General features: G+C 55.5%; 3 protein-coding genes across 3 annotated transcripts; all 3 read left to right on the top strand.

The window, feature by feature from the left end:
• Positions 1-415: 415 nt before the first annotated feature.
• Positions 416-2,287, top strand: LDBPK_366230 (hypothetical protein, conserved; the record flags this gene model as incomplete). The annotated part of the gene is made up of 1 exon (XM_003865687.1): positions 416-2,287. The coding sequence occupies one exon, from the start codon at positions 416-418 to the stop codon at positions 2,285-2,287; it is 1,872 nt and encodes a 623-aa protein (XP_003865735.1).
• A 2,134-nt stretch (positions 2,288-4,421) lies between these two features.
• LDBPK_366220 (glycerophosphoryl diester phosphodiesterase, putative) lies at positions 4,422-5,372 on the top strand (the record flags this gene model as incomplete). Its single annotated transcript, XM_003865686.1, has 1 exon — positions 4,422-5,372. One exon carries the CDS (start codon positions 4,422-4,424, stop codon positions 5,370-5,372), a length of 951 nt encoding a protein of 316 aa, XP_003865734.1.
• An 8,493-nt stretch (positions 5,373-13,865) lies between these two features.
• On the top strand, positions 13,866-15,035 carry LDBPK_366210 (hypothetical protein, conserved; the record flags this gene model as incomplete). Its single annotated transcript, XM_003865685.1, has 1 exon — positions 13,866-15,035. The coding sequence occupies one exon, from the start codon at positions 13,866-13,868 to the stop codon at positions 15,033-15,035; it is 1,170 nt and encodes a 389-aa protein (XP_003865733.1).
• Positions 15,036-16,853: the final 1,818 nt, after the last annotated feature.

Here is a 16,853-nt window from a genome sequence, read left to right as displayed (position 1 = left end):
CGCTTTGCCCACACACCCCCGCCCCGCTCTGTGTGCGTGTGCGTCTATCTTGTTTTCCGCTTCCTTTCGATTGGGAGGCCCGAGAGGTTCCCAACTTCACTGTGCGCCGCACGTGGTGTTGCCGTCGGGTTCCATTGTAGCTACATTCCCCCCCTCCCGAAAAAAAAAAAACAAAGAAACCCATCTGGTTCTTCTCGTGCATCCGCTGCGTTTTCCCTTCAGGAGCTTTCCTTTGTTGTCTCGCTGCTTGTTGTCCCTGTGACTGACTCCTTCCTCCCTTTGTGGAGGGACTCCTTCGACGCTATTGGAAAGAGACGTGAGCGCACGTCGATCGAGGACGAGCGTATTGTGTGAGTGTTTAGTTTGCGTGACCGCACGTCGTATCTCTGTCAGCTGTTTCGCTCATTGAAGACGAATGTGCTGCGACCACCCGCCACGCAAGCGCAACTGGAGGTTGTACTACCTTCTTGACCTCATTTCACCGACGACGTCGCGGCAGGTTAAGTGGAACTTCCGCAAGATCACGCTACGACACCATTATTATCAGGCCTATCTTGTTCTGTACAACCGCAGTCGTAAGTACCTTTACGACTCCATCGGTGAAGATGCGTACGGCTTCCTCGCCAGCGGAACGTGGGGGCCGTTTGTCCCTCTCTTGGGAGCCGTCGGCTCCGTGATTGTATACTCGCTCGTGCTCTTAGTAGAGGTGGCGCTGCTGCTTCTCTTTTTCGTCTTGCTCGCAGCAAACGACGGTAACTACATCTCGTTGAGCTGGGCGATGATTATGCTGCCGCTCATGATCTTCGCGGCGATCATGCTGGTGGTCGCCGCCGCTGCCGTCGCGATCAACATATTGACGCCGAGGACGTACCAGGAGGGGATGTCTATGATAGATCGCCTCTCCCCCGTCGGGAACTGCCTCGCCGCTCTGAGTTACTTCTGCATTCCGTTTGTGCTGTACACCCAGATCCGGAGCGATCCTGCGTCGAAGGTGGGGCTGTACCTGACGTACATGTCTATGCCCATCGCGGGTGACATACTGTACTACACCACCTCACTCATCTGGCGCTGGCCGCGGCGGGTGCGGTTGCAGATGGAGGTGGGCAACAACCGCCCGAGCCCGGTGATATACAACGGCATTTTTGCCATGGGCTTCTTGAACATGGCCTGCGGCGTCGCGCAATGGGTACTCCTTGGCTACAAGTTGGATGGGCGAATGAGCCGCTCGTGGTACGTTATCTTTATCCCGTTTTGCTTCCGCGCTGGCCTGCGCGTGGTGGAGGCGTGCCTGCGCAGCATGATGAAGTACACCATCGGCGTCCGCTCCGAGATCGGTGTCGCGTTCGACACCGTCGGCTCCTTCTTCTCGAACGGCATGCTGCTCACTTCACTCTACTTCGTCGCCGCGCGCATCCACCGCGGCCGCGAGAGAGTTCGCCTAGCGTGTGCGTTGATACCTGTCTACCTCACCCTTCTCTGGATCTTCCTCTGCCTAATGGTGACGATGGTCCTACTGCTCATCTTCTACCGCCGCCGCAGTCGTGAGGAGCGCCGTGTGAACAGGCAGTGGACACCTCCTCAGGACAAGTACGAGGAGGCAGCGAAGGTGCTGGGCGGCACTGACACCTCCGACTCCGGTCCCGCGCGCGTCTTTAAGGCATCGGAGCACGGCTGGGATGATGTGGATTCCGTCTCCACGACGTTTGCCACCTTCCCGGCCGACGTGGACGACCACGGCGGCAACGAGGAGTACGAGGATTTCGAGACGGACGAGGAGCACCCGGTGCTCCCACAGGGGACGCCGCGGCGGTCGCAGGTGCCCTACGGCAGCCCCCGCGATCACGTCAGCGAGGCCGCCGATGCCGACAGAACACCCATCAGTGACCAGGGCAGCTCATGGAGGTACAGGGCCTCGCGACACGCGAACAGGGCGGTCCGACGTGGCGTGAGTGGCTTGTCGAGCCGCCGCGGCAGTCCGGAACGCTATACGCCGGAGGAGGCATCCGGCGTGACGGCCACCGCTGCATCGGACGAGGATGACTACACGGAGGTTACAACGTACATGAACGAGGGGACAACAGTGTCGCGCAAAAGGGGGGACTTTACGCGGTCGAGTAGCTACAGCTACACGGCCCAGACGACGTACGTAGATGAAGAGACGGATTACACAGGTCAGAGTCAGACCACCTATCACACTCGCAGCAGCTCCTACTCATCTCTATCCTCTGCCTCCTCGATCGGCAACTTCGCCGCATCTGCAGACAGGAGCGCGGAGAGGAAGAGGTAGGTGAGGATTGTGTGGGGTTGTTCAGGGCTCTCTCTCTTGCTTCGTACGCCAGTGTCACTGCCTCACGTACCTCTCCACCTTGCCAGCTCGCTCCTCGGTCGTCGCCGGTGGCGCTCTCATTCCCCGCTTGCTGTGTGCATACAAGCAGAGCACGTGCACACACACACACACACACGCACGCACGCACATGCACAAATCGAGGCATGTTAGCGGAATGCCTAACACCCAGAAGAACACATAGTTTTTTGTTGTTTTGCTGTTGTTTGTATGTTTACTTCTTCCGTCGCTTCTTCATACGTGCATCTCTCTCTATATGTGTATTTGCGTGCATCGTCTCTCCGCTGGTCTTTCTCCTTTCCCACACCACCATTAGCTTTTTTTTCTTTGCTTACTAACTAGACTACGACGGCGTGACCATGTGTGTCTGCGCTCGCTGTTTGATTCTTTGGCCATTCTCTGGTTGTTAAGGTTTCTGCCCCCCCCCCCTCCCCATTTCATTGTAATTAGAGATGTGCGCGCGCTTCTTCTTGCCTTTGTTTTTTTTTCCCGTGTTCAGGTGCTCTGCGTCTTTTCTGCGGTCATGTTTCATGTTCTGGTCGGTTCCTCATCGTATACAGTCCAGAGGAAAAAAAAAGAACAGGCGATACTTGGCCATATGGGCACAAACCTCAGGCCTGCTGGAGCGCGTGTCGGTGTCGTGTTGGCGTCTGTCTGTATCTCTCTCTACACTTTTATTTGACAACGTCTTGATATGTGTGTATTTGTGTTCGTTCGCTGTCGACTGTGGATGCGTTTTCGTCTTTCCTCGTGTTCGTGTTGCTGCGTCTACTCCTATTTTCGTTGGGAGAGTGAGCGTGCGCGCTGACCGTGCCGCGTCACAGCGAGACTTCACGGTACACCTGTGTATGCGCCAGCGCGATGGCGGAGATGGCTTCAAATGCTCACACTGTGCGTGTATGTGTATGTATGTGTACTAGTGGCAGGCGGAGTTTGGCTTTGGAAGGTGAATGTCATTGGTTATACTCCACCACCCGTGTTTATCGACCCTCTCTCTGTGTCGCCACTGCGTGTGTGCGTGCGTGTGTACCGCATCATTGTTCCTCTTGTGGCCCATGCTGACTTTGCCCAGCTTGTTCTCTCGACGCAGGCCAATGTGCCCCGGTCTTCTTCGTCTGTAGAGTCTTGTGAGGGATGCAACAAGCAACCTATAGATACATCAGTGAATCAGGTGTGTGCTAGTGCACACGGGTTTAGGCTCACCCTACGGTGCATTGAGATTCGTTACCTCGCGGCTCTGTTACTTTTTTGCGAGGAAAAATACACTCGTTACGCCTGCCCACTCCCGGTCACGCCTCCTTCACGTGCTGGACGCTTCTCCAGAGCGTTGCGCGAACGAGTGGACACGTCGCCGGAAAGGCTCATTCAACAACGTGGCGGGCGTCTCCTGCCTTGCAGGTTATACGTCTTCGCTCGAAAATGCGCGTTTGTCTACCGTGACTGATCGCTTTCACCTCCTCCTTTAACGCTCCCTTCTTCTCTTGTCCATTATGACACCACCGAACCAAACTGCTTGGGGCGTCGCTTGCGCCGTCAAACTCTTCCCCGTGGGAACTCTCTTTCTTTCGCATGATGGGCTGCTACCTTCTCTTTTCGTCGCGCCCCCCCCCCGCCTCCCCCCCCGACACATCGCACACATCCCACTCTCTCTTCTGCGTCGCTTCATGCCCTGGTCCCTCTTTCCCTCACGCACACGCACGCACTTACAAAGGCAATGGCACTCAACGCTCTCCTGCACACCTTTTGTAGCTCTATCTCTGTTCATGCACGGCACACACACACACACACACAAGTATAATCAGAAGCAGACACGTACACACCTCTATGGCGATCGCCCTTCTCATTGCAGTTTCTCCAAAATAGAAAGCGGAACGCCAGCAGGCTTCTCTTTTTTTTTTGGGCGGGGGTTCTCACTCTAGCTACGCGCAGTGTGATCGCTGCATTTCTGCACTGTCCCTGTCTTCTGCGCAGCCCATCTTCCGTGATCTTGCCTTCTTACGCCGAGCCATCAACCCTGTCTCCCTCGCTTCCTCTGCTCATTGGCGCTTTCGCTCCTTCTTAGACAGCCCCAGTCAAAATGAGGTCAGCGTCGACCATGTGCCAGCGGTGGCCCCAGCACACGAACATCGCGCAGGACAACCAGGCCCACCACAAGCCGCTGATCCAGCGATTTGTCCGTGATGGAGCGAACCCGCGCCCTCAGCTGCGCTTCTTACTGCACTCCCCCGACTCGAAGTTCCCGGTCTGCGTCGCATGCCACCGCGGTGACTGGCGCAACTACGTCGAGAACACGCTCGAGGCTGTGGAAAGCTGCATCCAGATGGGGGCTGACATAGTCGAAGTCGATGTCTGGCGCACAAGTGACGGCGCGCTCATCCTCATGCACGACGAGACGCTCGACCGTACAACGAATGGTAAAGGTAGGGTGTGCGATCACACTCTTGCCGAGGTGCGTGCGCTGCGTCTGAAGGACGGACTTGGCAACATGACGGAGTTCACGGTGCCGACGGTGGAGGAGGTGCTACTCCTGGCGAAGGACCGCGTCATCCTCAACTTGGACAAGGCCGACGTCTACCTGGATGAGCTCTACCCTCTGCTCGTGAAGACGGGGATGGTGGAGCAGACGATTCTAAAGTCGGAGATTCCCTTCGATGAGCTGTGCAAGCGGTACTCTGCGGATTTGCTCAACCGTGTTATTTTCATGCCCATTTTGAATATCACGGACACCACAACGTACGAGAGCATCGACCGCGCCTTTGCCGCCAACCACGCCCTGTATGAGGTGAACTTCGAGAAGGAAAATGCCGACATGCTGCAGTACATTCGAAAGCTCGCCAAGAACTCGGGTGCGGCGCTGTGGATCAACACCATTTGGCCGACCACCTGCGGCGGTTACAGCGATGACCACGCGCTGCGTGACAAGGACGCGAACTGGGGCTATGTGGTTGAACACATCGGGGCCGGCATCATACAGACAGACCGGCCTGCGATGCTGCTCGCGTACCTCCAAGAGCGTGGCTGTCGCTAAGACGGTGGCCCGCGGAGACACCAACACCCTTGCAGTTACCATGCAGCTTCCAGGCCTCTTCGAGGACGCGCACGTTCTTTATGGCACCGTAGGAGATACAAAAAAGAAGGAAAGAGATCATCAAGGTAAACCTCTGTGCTTTTTTTTTTCAGCGTCATCTCGTCTTTTTTTTCGCCTTTTTCTGCTCGACTGCGTGATGTTGCCGGCGCGTTTTGTTTCCGTTTTTGTATTTGCGTGTGGTCGCATGCTCTCTTTCTTCGTCAAGTTTCTTCACCCTCGCCTCCAACTTCCCTACCAGCCCCGTCGGGCCGTCTTTGCTCTTTGCTGTCCGTACGCGCAGATGCGGTTTGGGGTGCATGCGTGCCCGTGAAGCTCAAACATATATATTTATATACACACACACGCACACACAGATTCACCACAGCAACGCACCGTAGCAGTGGATGTGACGGATGATGGGTGCACACCATCCAACCGTGAAGGGATACCGATTGGAAAACGAATGAGCGGCGGTATACGTCAACGGGTGACCCGCAAAGAACACACCAGCGATGGTTCTTTTCCTTGCTTGCTCGTCAAACGCATCGCTCTTTCCACTCTACACCAACCGCACTCCCTCAGCAGTGTTACGTTTTCGGTCTTTTCCTTTTTGTGTGTGTGACTTTTTCACTGCTCCCTTATCTTATTTTTTTTTTGGCTACCTTTTTCGTGTGTTTTGTGTGCTGCTCTCTCGTTTCGGCACATCCGCGTTGTCGATCCCGTGAGGAGCTCTCTGCTTGTAACCCCTCTTCCCCCACACCGGCCCGCCGATACACACACACACACACACACCTCCTCCTCACATCTCAAACGTTGTGCGCGCAACACATGAGAAAACACGACCATGAGGGGACAAAAGGGGAGAGATAGCAAAAGAGAGCAAGAGAGAGGGAGAGAGCACACGACCAGATGAAACGAGAGGACGGCGGCTGTGCATGTTGCGGATCCCTCTCCCACTTTTGTTGTTGCTGTTTTCGTCTCTTACTTGTCATATTGTGTCGGTCGCCCTGTGTCTGTCTCTTTCCCGCTTGCCTTGTTGGTTTTTCGTTTCTATGTTTGCTGCGTCTCCTCCTCTTGTCTCGCTCGCTCTGTTTGTGTGTGTACACATAGATGCAGAAGACGAGGAGGTTGTTCACACACACACATACACACATTGAGCGAGAGAGAAGAAGGGCACAACAAGAGGGGTGCGCAACAAAAACAAGTTGCTCGAAAATAATAATAATAATAGGCACACGGCACGTACAAGAAACGTAGTAATACGAAGAACAGCCACAGAGGTGACAGCCGCGCCACGATACGCCCCTTTGAAGAAGCGGCAACCGCCTCCGAAAAAAGAAAAGGCCGATGATTTGATCCTGAGCAAAAACCAACTCAACATATGTGGGAAGGAGGGCGGAAAGTGATGCAGCGGCGGTAACGCAGAGAGTGTAATCGCATTTTGGGAGTTGTCCCTTCTCGCCCTCCCTCTGCCTCCGCCGTGACTCTGTCTCTCTGTGTAGCTCCGCCTGTTTGCACGCATACACAACTGTGCACAATGCACACTGGTGAAGTATGCTGATCCTCTGGTTCTGTTTTGTTGGAGAGTTTTCCCCATCACCTGAAGTGTCGCAAGGAGAGAGGAGGGGGGTCACCAAAACCGAGGTGGTTGCGTTTTTGTCTTGTGCTGCAAAGAATCTTCGCGTTCCTTGAAAAGTTACGAAGTAACGGTGCAGACATGCCGAAAAGAAGCCAGAGTAGAAGTGTGGAAGCTTCCGGCACACTTTTCGTTTGCCTCGTCCCATTTCGTGTTGCGCCCCTTTCGCTCACTTGTTGGCCTCGTTCCTATCCATCCCTCTTAGTGTGCCTGCGCGCCGTCCTTTTTGGGTTCTAGTGCTCGAGCCGCTCTTTTCGTTTCCTCCTCCCTCTTCTGTCGGTCTCTCTGCGGTGTTAGGGTGAATCTGAGGCTGCCTTCCGTGACGGCAAGTTTTGGCTCTCAGAAAAAAAAACGCAAGCAAGCGTCATGGAGCGGGGGAGGGGGTGCATAGAGAGCAGACTACAGGAGTCCGAAAAGGGTCGGAATAGGTGAACAGAATGCCTCGGGATCCATGTCCATGTGTTTCGCCTTCTCCATAACCTTTGCGTTTCGACGAGCATGTGGTCGTATGGTGCAACAGCGGTATATGCCATGGGGCTCTGCGCGTATATGTGCTGCCTTATTCGTCATAGAGTGGACACGATGGACAAAAAGCCGATATATATAAAGGCTCGATCCCGTCGCGTTCTTTTCAAACTAGGAACAGGACCGAGTGCGCGAGAGAAGGGGGACAGCAGCGGAAAAGATATCGAAAGAGAAGGGAGGAGAGAAGAAGTCTAAAGCCATGGAAAGAACAATTTCGACGATCGAGAGCGAGACTTGCGGAACAATAACAAAAAGAAGCCGGTCCTGCGTTGTGATGTCATCTACTTGACACATGCCAGCCTCAAAAAAAATGTTTTTTTTTTTTCTTTTGGTAATGGCCTCTCGGTGGCGTTCTTGTTTTTTTTTGCTCTTTGTTTCTCCTCCTTCCGGATATGCCGTGCTCTCCTACGGTTTGCCTTCTGCTCCATCCCTCGACGCTAGCAGTCTCTCGCAATTTTTTGTCGCTCTTGCTTGTGGGGCTGGCACTTTTGTGTCTGTGTGTGGATTCGCAGGATGGCCACCTGGCCGCCCTTCTCTCGTCCACGCAACACGCATCGCTCCAGGTCTCTGGCGTTTCCGGCCAGAGATGAGGACCGGCAACCACGCGAGCGCTTGGTCGATGAATTGGGCATTTGTATTGGTGTGCTGGTGCCGCCGAAAAGCAGAAGAGGAGGCGAGAAACGCGCCCCAAACGCTACACTGAGCGGCGCAGGAGTAGAGCGCAATCAATGGCCTGCCCGTTGAGCACGCGCTCTTTTTCATCTCCTACCGCGAGCCTTCCGTGCAAACCGTGTGCTGATTTTATCAAGTGCACGCTCTCTTCCTCATCTTTGGTGCTCTTCGTGTTTCCCTTCCTTTTGTTTTTCCTTGTTCTTGACGCCGAGAAACACTTTTTCGCTTGTCCTACTTCCCTTCATGATGCATACGTGTTGCGCCAATCAGCACTCTCCGCCCTGCCACCCGGTCAAAGAACCAGTGATCAAAAGTCGTCGCCGTTGTCAAGGGAAGAGGTTTACATCACCGGAAAGTCGCCTTTTCGTTGCCCTCCTCATTCTTGCTCTATTCACGCGCGATGGCCCGTTCAACCGAGTGAACGTGACCAAAGTGGGCTTGGACCGCATGTCGTTTCTCCCTCAGGCTTGTTTGCCTTTCATTTCCTTTCTTGGGGTATTCAGTCTCGCCTACGGCCCTGATAACAGGAAGGCACCCCACAAGGGCGTCAGGGTGTTGCACATTCTCTCTCCATCTCTCTGTGCGTGTGTGCTGGAGGGGGGAGGGAGCCACGCAGCCCCTCCCCCTAACCCTATCCCTCTGCCGAATGCCGAGCCACGTCTGATGGGCGACAAGGTCAGGTACCTACGGCGCAGGGAAAGTCTGAGCGATGCATCGCTGCGGATGTCGGCGGGTCAGGTCGTGGACGGCGTGGTCGCCGAAGCGACCTGCGGCAGGGAAGAGGCTCGCAGGATCCACATGATGGGTAAAGTGCGAACGCCACTCGAGCGTGCACCCCATCCCCTGGCCCCTTACACCACCTACTGGTCAGGGGAGCCGGAGTGCCACCTCCGAGGGGATGCATCGTGTGGCGACCGACATGAGCGGTGAGGCTCTGGGGCGGCTGCTTAGAGCTGGAGGCAGGTGTCGCGCTCAGATGTGCGGTGCGGGGTTCCTTGAAAGGGTAGCATGCAGCTCATCTCTCGCTCGATGACCGAGCAGAGGTGGTTGAAGGGGAAACAAAGTGCCCGATTACGTGGCTGCCTCTTGTTGATTGCAGGTCGGTTGTAGCTTGTTTGCTGCCGGGCATGGGTGGTTTCTTGTTTGTTTTTGTGTACTTTCCCTCCCTCCTGATGCTCTACTTGCCTGTTGCGCTTCCTCTGTGTGTGTGCGTGTGTGTGATGTATCTCTCTGTTGCCGGTTTCACGTGTCGGTGCCTGCCCTCTTGCTAGCCTTTCCCCTGTCGCTGTTTCTTTGGCACGGCGCTTATCGTGCTTTTTCTTTGGTGTTTTTCCGTGTGTCCGTTGTTGTATGTACTTCTCCCATTGGGTTATTTGTTTTTCGTGCTCTGGGGGGGGTGGGGGGGCGGTGTAGGGAAGGGTCTGTCTTCTTTACTCCTTCCCCTCACTCCCTTTTCTTGCCCTTCGAGGATGCCAGCCCCAGCGAAACGAATGAAAACGACAGCCGCCAGAGAATAGGTCGCCAAACGCCTCGCCGCGAAAGGGAAAACGAAAAAAAAAAAAGGGGCCAAAGTCGAAGCAAGAAAAGAAGAACGCAGCTTGCATTCGAAAAGAGATCGAACCAGTAAAAAAAACGGTGACGTGAAGATTGATGGGAAGACGAGTTTTTCGTGTGCTTGGCATACTGGGCCTGCCTTAAACATTCTCTTTTCGCGGCTCTCTTCCTCCTCAAGCACATGACGCGCAGTCGTCTTTCGGCTGTATTCGTTTCTGTCTCCGCCTCTGCCTCTCTCGGGGTTTCTGTTGTTTCTCCTCTTCCCCTCTCTCTGCCCAAGACGGCACGGGAGAACGGGTCTGTGAGTCGATTGCCCATCTTTTTTCCGCGCTGGCCTGCACGATGGCTTCTCTGTGCTGCATGGGATGCATGCATGAAGTGGGTTCGCTGCTGCAGTTCCTGTTTTTTCAGGACGCGCCCTTTTTTCCCTCTTCTGCATCCTCTCTTCCTCAACGGAACGCGGTAGACACGCACGCACACAACCACAGGCAACATACCAAAGGTAAAGGTATGAGGATCGCTGTGGGCGCTCTCCGTCTTTGAAAGCGAGTGCACAGCTCGGCTGCTCCTCCTCAGTGATTCACCGAGTTTATTATACGCCCACCCTCGTGGTATGCTGCGAACTGAAATCCGCAACAACAGAACTGTGCTTTTTTTTTGCCGTTTTTTTTTGTTTTGTGAGTTTTGCCCTTCTCTCTCTCCTTATCCATCTTGCTCACGACTTCATGCCGCCCCTCACCGAGCGCCGATACGAAGGGTAAAGTGAGTGCCGACGCCGACCCCAGATGGAAGCGCACAACGCATCTTACTCGATGCACTCCGTGTGCTGGCGCATACATGTGTGTACGTGTATTCATTATATTCTGTGGTCAGGTGCATCTCTCCTCGTATCTTGTCGGCGGCTCGCACATGTTTAACGGTTTTGTTCATGTTTTTGGCAGACTCGTGAGACGTGCTGTTCCTTTTTTTTTTCCTTTTTTTTCGTCTCTGCTTTTATTGTGTGCACCTCCATGCGTTAATACATATATATATATATATGATGGACTCTTGGCGTTTCACTTGTTTTGTTGTCCTCCGTTTCGCTGTTGCCTTTGTGGTGGTTTTGTTCATCAGCTTTCGTGGTAGCACAACATCCGTTACGCGCGTCCGGTACGTGTGCTTCTTTTCTCCCTTTCTTTTCTGAACTCTTCCTCGCGTGGGCGCCTCCACCTCACCCACAGCTTCGCCGGCATCTGCAGAGTGCCATCTCTGGGAGGTACTGGGAGCGCAGTGGGTCGGCGAAGACGAACGCGGGAGAAAATGCAAGCCATAGCATGCACCGTAGACGTGTCGTCTCTCTAGGACGTGTCTTCTGCCTTGCCTTCTGAGGATTGTGAGGCGACCAGTTTTCACCCCCCTCCCTCACGCACACCCCATTCCTTCCCCTTCTGCAGTTGCCTCTGGAATCCACGTCGACGCTGTGTCGCTCCTCTATTTTGCCTCACGCGTGCCTCTCGGCTTATATGTGGGCCACCTTTTCCGTGTCTCCGTATGTGCACGTACATGTCAGATGCGTAGTTTCACACGCGGTCTTTCTCTTTTTGGGACACGGGCACGCATCTGCTCCCCCTCCCGCCGGAGAGACGCGCACACTCACGCGCTAGTGAGATCATGTGGTGAGGATAAGTGGAGGGTGCAGCACACGCGGGGGATTCGCTTTGTTTTTTTTTCTTCGCGTCCCTCTCCGTCGGCGACCGGTGCTCTCCCTCTTTTTTGTGATTGTGTTGTGCATTCCCTTTCACTGTTCATTTCTTTTTTTCCGTTTGGCTTCACGTTTCCCCCTCCCTTTGTTGCCGTTTTGCAGGGAAAGCCTTTTGCCGCCTCCCTTATCCTTTCTCCTGCCTCATGTGACGTTTTCTTGTTTTGTTCTCGTGCGCGTTCCCGTTCTCCTTCAGCTTCCCGTTGAGTCGTTGGCCTTTAGGTTTCCTCTGCCCTTTTCTTCCCTCATTCCACACACCCACTCCCATCCTCGGGCGCACTCAGCGTGTTTATCATGGGTCGGTGTTTCTTCCTGTTTTACAAAATCCCCTCCGAAACAACAAAGAGGGAGAGCAGGGAATGCTAGCAGCAACGAGCAACTTGCTCTGAGTCTTTTCTTTGCTTCCTCCACACTTGTGTTTGCTGCCGGGGTGTACCGACGAGTGAGACAGACACGCTCCCTTCTGCATAACGGCACGCATGAATTCCGTTGTCTTTCTTTCCCCCGTTCTGTTGGTCGAGTCACCTAGGCAGGCACCCAGCGCTTTCCACTTGTGTTTCGTTCGTGGGGATGTGATGGCAGTGCTCTGAGAAGATGTCTAATCCAATCATCCACGCAATCACAGCCGGCAGAGCGGCCTCCCGCAGCGAAGTAGTTGCTGGTATGAGGAGGGGGAGAGCAGACAGAGGCGCCGGTGCCCTTTCACCGGCTGAACGGATTCCGATCAGCCAGCGTGCTACTTCCCTCCCCTCCCCACATCTCTGCCGCCGTGGCTGCTGCTAAGGGTAGACGTAGTGCTCCGTGCTCGCGCCGGCTCCTTTCGTAACGCTGTCGTCTCGCTCGCCCCCCCCCCCGCTGCGCCCTCCCCCGCCTCACTCTCTCGTCCGCAAAGCGCATGCTATAGTTTCAGGTCACGCATACGCCTGCGGTCGAACAGGGAAGGCGAATGATGCTATCGTGCGCGGTTGATTGGCATCCTCGCCCGTTCAGGGCGAACTAACAAAGTTTCGACAAGCAGCGGCGCATGCAAACTGAAATCCCCCGCCGGACATCATCTGGCACCAATAGGGTGCGCACCCCTGCTGCTGCCGTGAGAAGATGTGTGCGTGCGCCATCTCCCTCTGGGAGCGACAAACGTATATTTACCTTTGTGCTATATAGATGTTGAGTGCCGACTTGGCTATGAATGTTGAGTGTCGCTCCTCACTCCTTTCATTCTTACACGAAAAGGTTTCTCGCATGGTGTATGTGTGTGTGCGATCCTCTCCCTCTCTGTCTCGACTATGCTTCTCTGTTCGAGTCTCCATGTTCTTTTTTCTTTCGTATTTTCCTACACCTGCAACCCTCCCCTCCTCCCGACTTTGGTTTACGCTTGTGTGCCCCCGTCACTATCGCACAGCATCTCCGTGTCTGCGTTGCTTAAGCGCTCTTTTCCTTTCTATTCAGTGGTGTGCTTGCTGGCTCTACTTTAACGGCGTTGCTTTTTCATTGTGGTTACTTGTTCCCTCCTCGTCCGTCCGCCCTCCTTTCTTCAGGTTCCGCGGGTCTGTCTCTTTGCCTGACCCGCTCTGTATGCGGGGACACGCAACCGCTGCCCTCCCCCCGCGAAAAAGCGTTATCGAGCCAATGGAGCGCGTCGTTGTTGTGTTTGCAGCTCTCCCACAGCCAATTTTTTTTGTGAAAGCCAAACAAAAAAGGGACACATATCCGCGCACCGTGGAAAAGGCGACAGCGGAAAGGCGCAGCAACGGTGGCAGACTCCAGCATGCCAGCGAAGAAAAACGTGATGTGAGCAGGCTTCCTCCGTTGACCCTGTCATGGAGGCTTTTATGAGACTCGATAGGGGGGGGGGGACGGTGGAGGAGAAGGGAGGGGTGGGGGGCAAAGAAGACAAACGAGCTGTACAAGCTACCATGACTCGTGTGCTTTTCCGACATCATGGCCACCTCCCTTGCCTACGCTGTACATCGCGCCCTCTTGTTCCTTGACGAGGCGTGTGACCCAGCAGATGTGATCTTTCTTTGATTTGACGCCGATGGGTACCTCTCTTATCCCGACCCTTAACCAATTCACTTTTCTCTCCACTCCTCCGCTGCAGGCTTCACTGAGGAACTTCCGGCAGCCTCGGCCTCCTTCCCGTACCGAGGCAAAGCACAGACAACGCACCGAGACTGCATGCTCACAGAGACAGGAAGTTCAAGTGAAAGCGCACACGGAGCAGACAGCCAAGAAGCTACTTGTGTCGCTTCGCTCCTTCACGATTGTCTGCCCTGCTCCCTTTTTTGCCCTTAACGCACCTCTTTCTATGGCTTATCCCCGTTTTTGTGAAATGACAGAGCCCGCGTACAGCAACCCCGGCCGCGCTGCCTTGCGCTTCTACGCAGCACAGGGGACCGAAGGTACTGCGGATTCAGCAGCTGATCCGACGCATCAGCTGGCGGTAGCGCATTCTGATCCGTCGCCGTCTGCCGATGCGATGCAGGCGGCGCTGGAGGCTTTCATAAACAGTCGCGAGGAGGACGCAGTGAGCTTCGTCGCAGGCTTCTTGCATCTGACCCCAAGTGACAGAGTGACCGCGCTTGCGAAGCTCGAAGCCCATGAGGAAGTCTCACCTGCTGGTGACGCAGCGGCAGGGAATGAGCTGTCGGAGACACGCATGCCAGCTGCCACATGTGCAGAGCAGCTCCGACGTCTGCAGCAACACGAACTGCAGGCGAAGCAGCTTGCGCTGGTCGAGCGCCTCTCCGGAGAAGCCCAGAAAGCGAATCATGACTATCACTCCGTGAAGACTCGCACACATTCATTTGCGAGCGGGCAGCGCCCACTGGACGACGATACATCAGCGGCACCTGCGGGCGTAAAGTCGTCCCCCACCAGGAATGGCGACGCGGAAGGGCTGGAGACGATCGAGTTAGACGAGGGCACGCGCACCGGCATCCTCGTCGCATTCATAGACACGGGTGTGACGGAAGTCTCAACCCACTTCGACAACTTCTTTGACGTGGCCGCTACCCCACTCGCTCCTCTGGTCAGCGCTCAAGGTGAGGCGCGCGACGGTGTGCCGACCCCGTCGGCGCCACGCATCCTTCCGACGTTAGACAAAATACTGGGCTTGGATACCGAGGAGGTGGAGGACCCCACTAAACCTCCATCTGGGAAGTCCTGTCTTTCGCAGACGGCGGACGCTAGCGACACCGGTGCCCTCATGAATGCGTTCGAGCACCGGCCTCAGAGTCGACGTGAGAGGGATGTCTCCAGCCCGACCTCCTCCATGGAGAGCGTTGCACTGCCTGGGCTGGAAGATGCTTGTGTGAACTTGGACGGTCCTCGCGAAGCCTCTCGAGACACAGAGAACGTCGAATTTGTTTCCAAGCTCCACGAGGTTATTGCGGAGAGAGATAACTGCGTGCAGCCCTTCACTTTGGATCCCCTCTTCGACTACGACGCCGACATCCTCGGCGAGGCATTCTGCACCGGCGCCGCGTGGCGGAGCGACTGAGGCTCTCGGGGAACCCCACGCAATCTCTTGTCCGAACCGCACACGCGGCGACTTGTCGAACTCACAACAGCAGGGAAACCAAGCGGTGAGGAAGGACTTCTCCGCTGCCGGGACTTTGTACACTAGCACCTCCGCCCCCCCTTTTTCCCCCCTCTGTTTCTATTTCTTGCAGCACAACAGAAGACAGAGAAGATAAAAGCTGCTAGAAGACGAATTCTGTGATGACTGAAGTTGTTTGCCGCCAACGACACCACCGCCGTTGGAGGGTGGATGCACCTCGAGCGATGAGCGATGCATGCCTCTCGATGGCAAGTCTTCTGCTCTCTGTTGCTTGTACTCTTCTCTCACGACAACGGCACGCTAAGCACTCTTCCAGCGCTCCGTCTGTGTACACAAAAACATTAACTACAGCATCGGCAGAGGACCGACACGGGGTAGATGAAAAAGCCTTATGGTGACTGTACGTATGGTAACTAGGCAGGGGTGCGCTAAGCTGATTTCCGTTGATATGGAGAGAAGACCGAACCTATGCCGCCTTTCTTCCCGATTCTCTCAACACCGTGGCCCTGGCCGCGTTGTTGAGCGTTACCGCATGGTTTGACGGCGCATCTCGTTGCGTCTTTTTGTGGGCTTTCGTTTCTCTGGAAAGGTCGTGCTTTCGCACCGCGTGCCACCTCTGCCTCTCATCTTTTCCATCGGTCGGTCTCTCTGTCCTTCCCATCTCATGCCCCCCGACCTCTGTCCGGCTCTCTGTCTGTCTGTCTGTGTGCATGTGTGCCCCTTTCCTTCTGTGACCGTCCTCCCTTTTTCTTTATAGGCTACCAAGCAGCCGTCTGTACATAGGCGCTTTTCCTTCCACCGTCGCCTGCCACTGCCATCGTCTCACCTGCTTCTCTTCTCACCACGCCATGCCAACCCAACGCTTGCGATACACAATGCAGCACGCAAAGACAAACACCCTTTGCGGGCAAGTATCTCGCGCCACATGAGCAAGGATGCTGAGCTCAAGAGACGACACGCGACTATCCTCGCCCAGGTCTTCACTGGCGCCGGTCCGCACGGCGAATTCCGGCAACGACGGGTGATGGGCAGCCACATCAGTGGAGTGCATGTGGGGTGCTGCCTACTACTGCGCTAGCGTTGTGGTGCCCTCTCCCCCGCCCCCCCCTCGATTCCCACCAGTATTTGCTTCGAGGACGTTATACCCTGCGTGGTGCTCGGTATGCGACACAGAATTCGCTTCTCGCTGCAGTTCTGCACATGATGGTCTGATTCAGCGCATCTCCTTCGCCCTGCACGGACTTCTCACCTGTGAGGTTCCGTTGGCTGCTTCCCTCCCTTATGCCCCTGCTGAGCGACAAGCTATGAGCTTCTTGTACGCAGGCGCATGGCTATCCGCTGGCCGCCTTCTGCTTGACGGGCACATAACTTTCCCAGGCATGCAGTCTTCAGGAGAGCCCGGGTGATGCACGAACCAGGCGCGCAGGCATGCGCACCGACCAGCGTAAACGTGCATGTGCCCCGAAACGTGCGGGCACATCCTACGCCCGACCGGGTGTGAGCTGGTGAGGCGCCGATGCCGGAAGCATGGCGAGAAGAGCCCCGAATTGGCACCATCGGGCCCTCCAGGCTCCCATGTGGAGAGTCTCCATACTATGGAATGCCGGGGCTGGAAGCGACTGAGAAGGAGAGGCATGGCATGCAGACGAGTTGAAGGGTCTCAGAGGGCCCTGACCTGAGGCTGGCCGACCTCCTCCCTGAGGTCATCCGGCATGTCCGTGGACCACCACCCCGCTGTTACCCGCACGACAGGCGGCG

The sequence above is a fragment of the Leishmania donovani genome, chromosome 36 (genome assembly GCF_000227135.1).
Source record: "Leishmania donovani BPK282A1 complete genome, chromosome 36".
Lineage (NCBI taxonomy): Eukaryota > Euglenozoa > Kinetoplastea > Trypanosomatida > Trypanosomatidae > Leishmania > Leishmania donovani.
The sequence above is the reverse complement of the archived record's forward strand: the minus strand, read 5'-3'. Positions and strand labels throughout refer to the sequence as shown.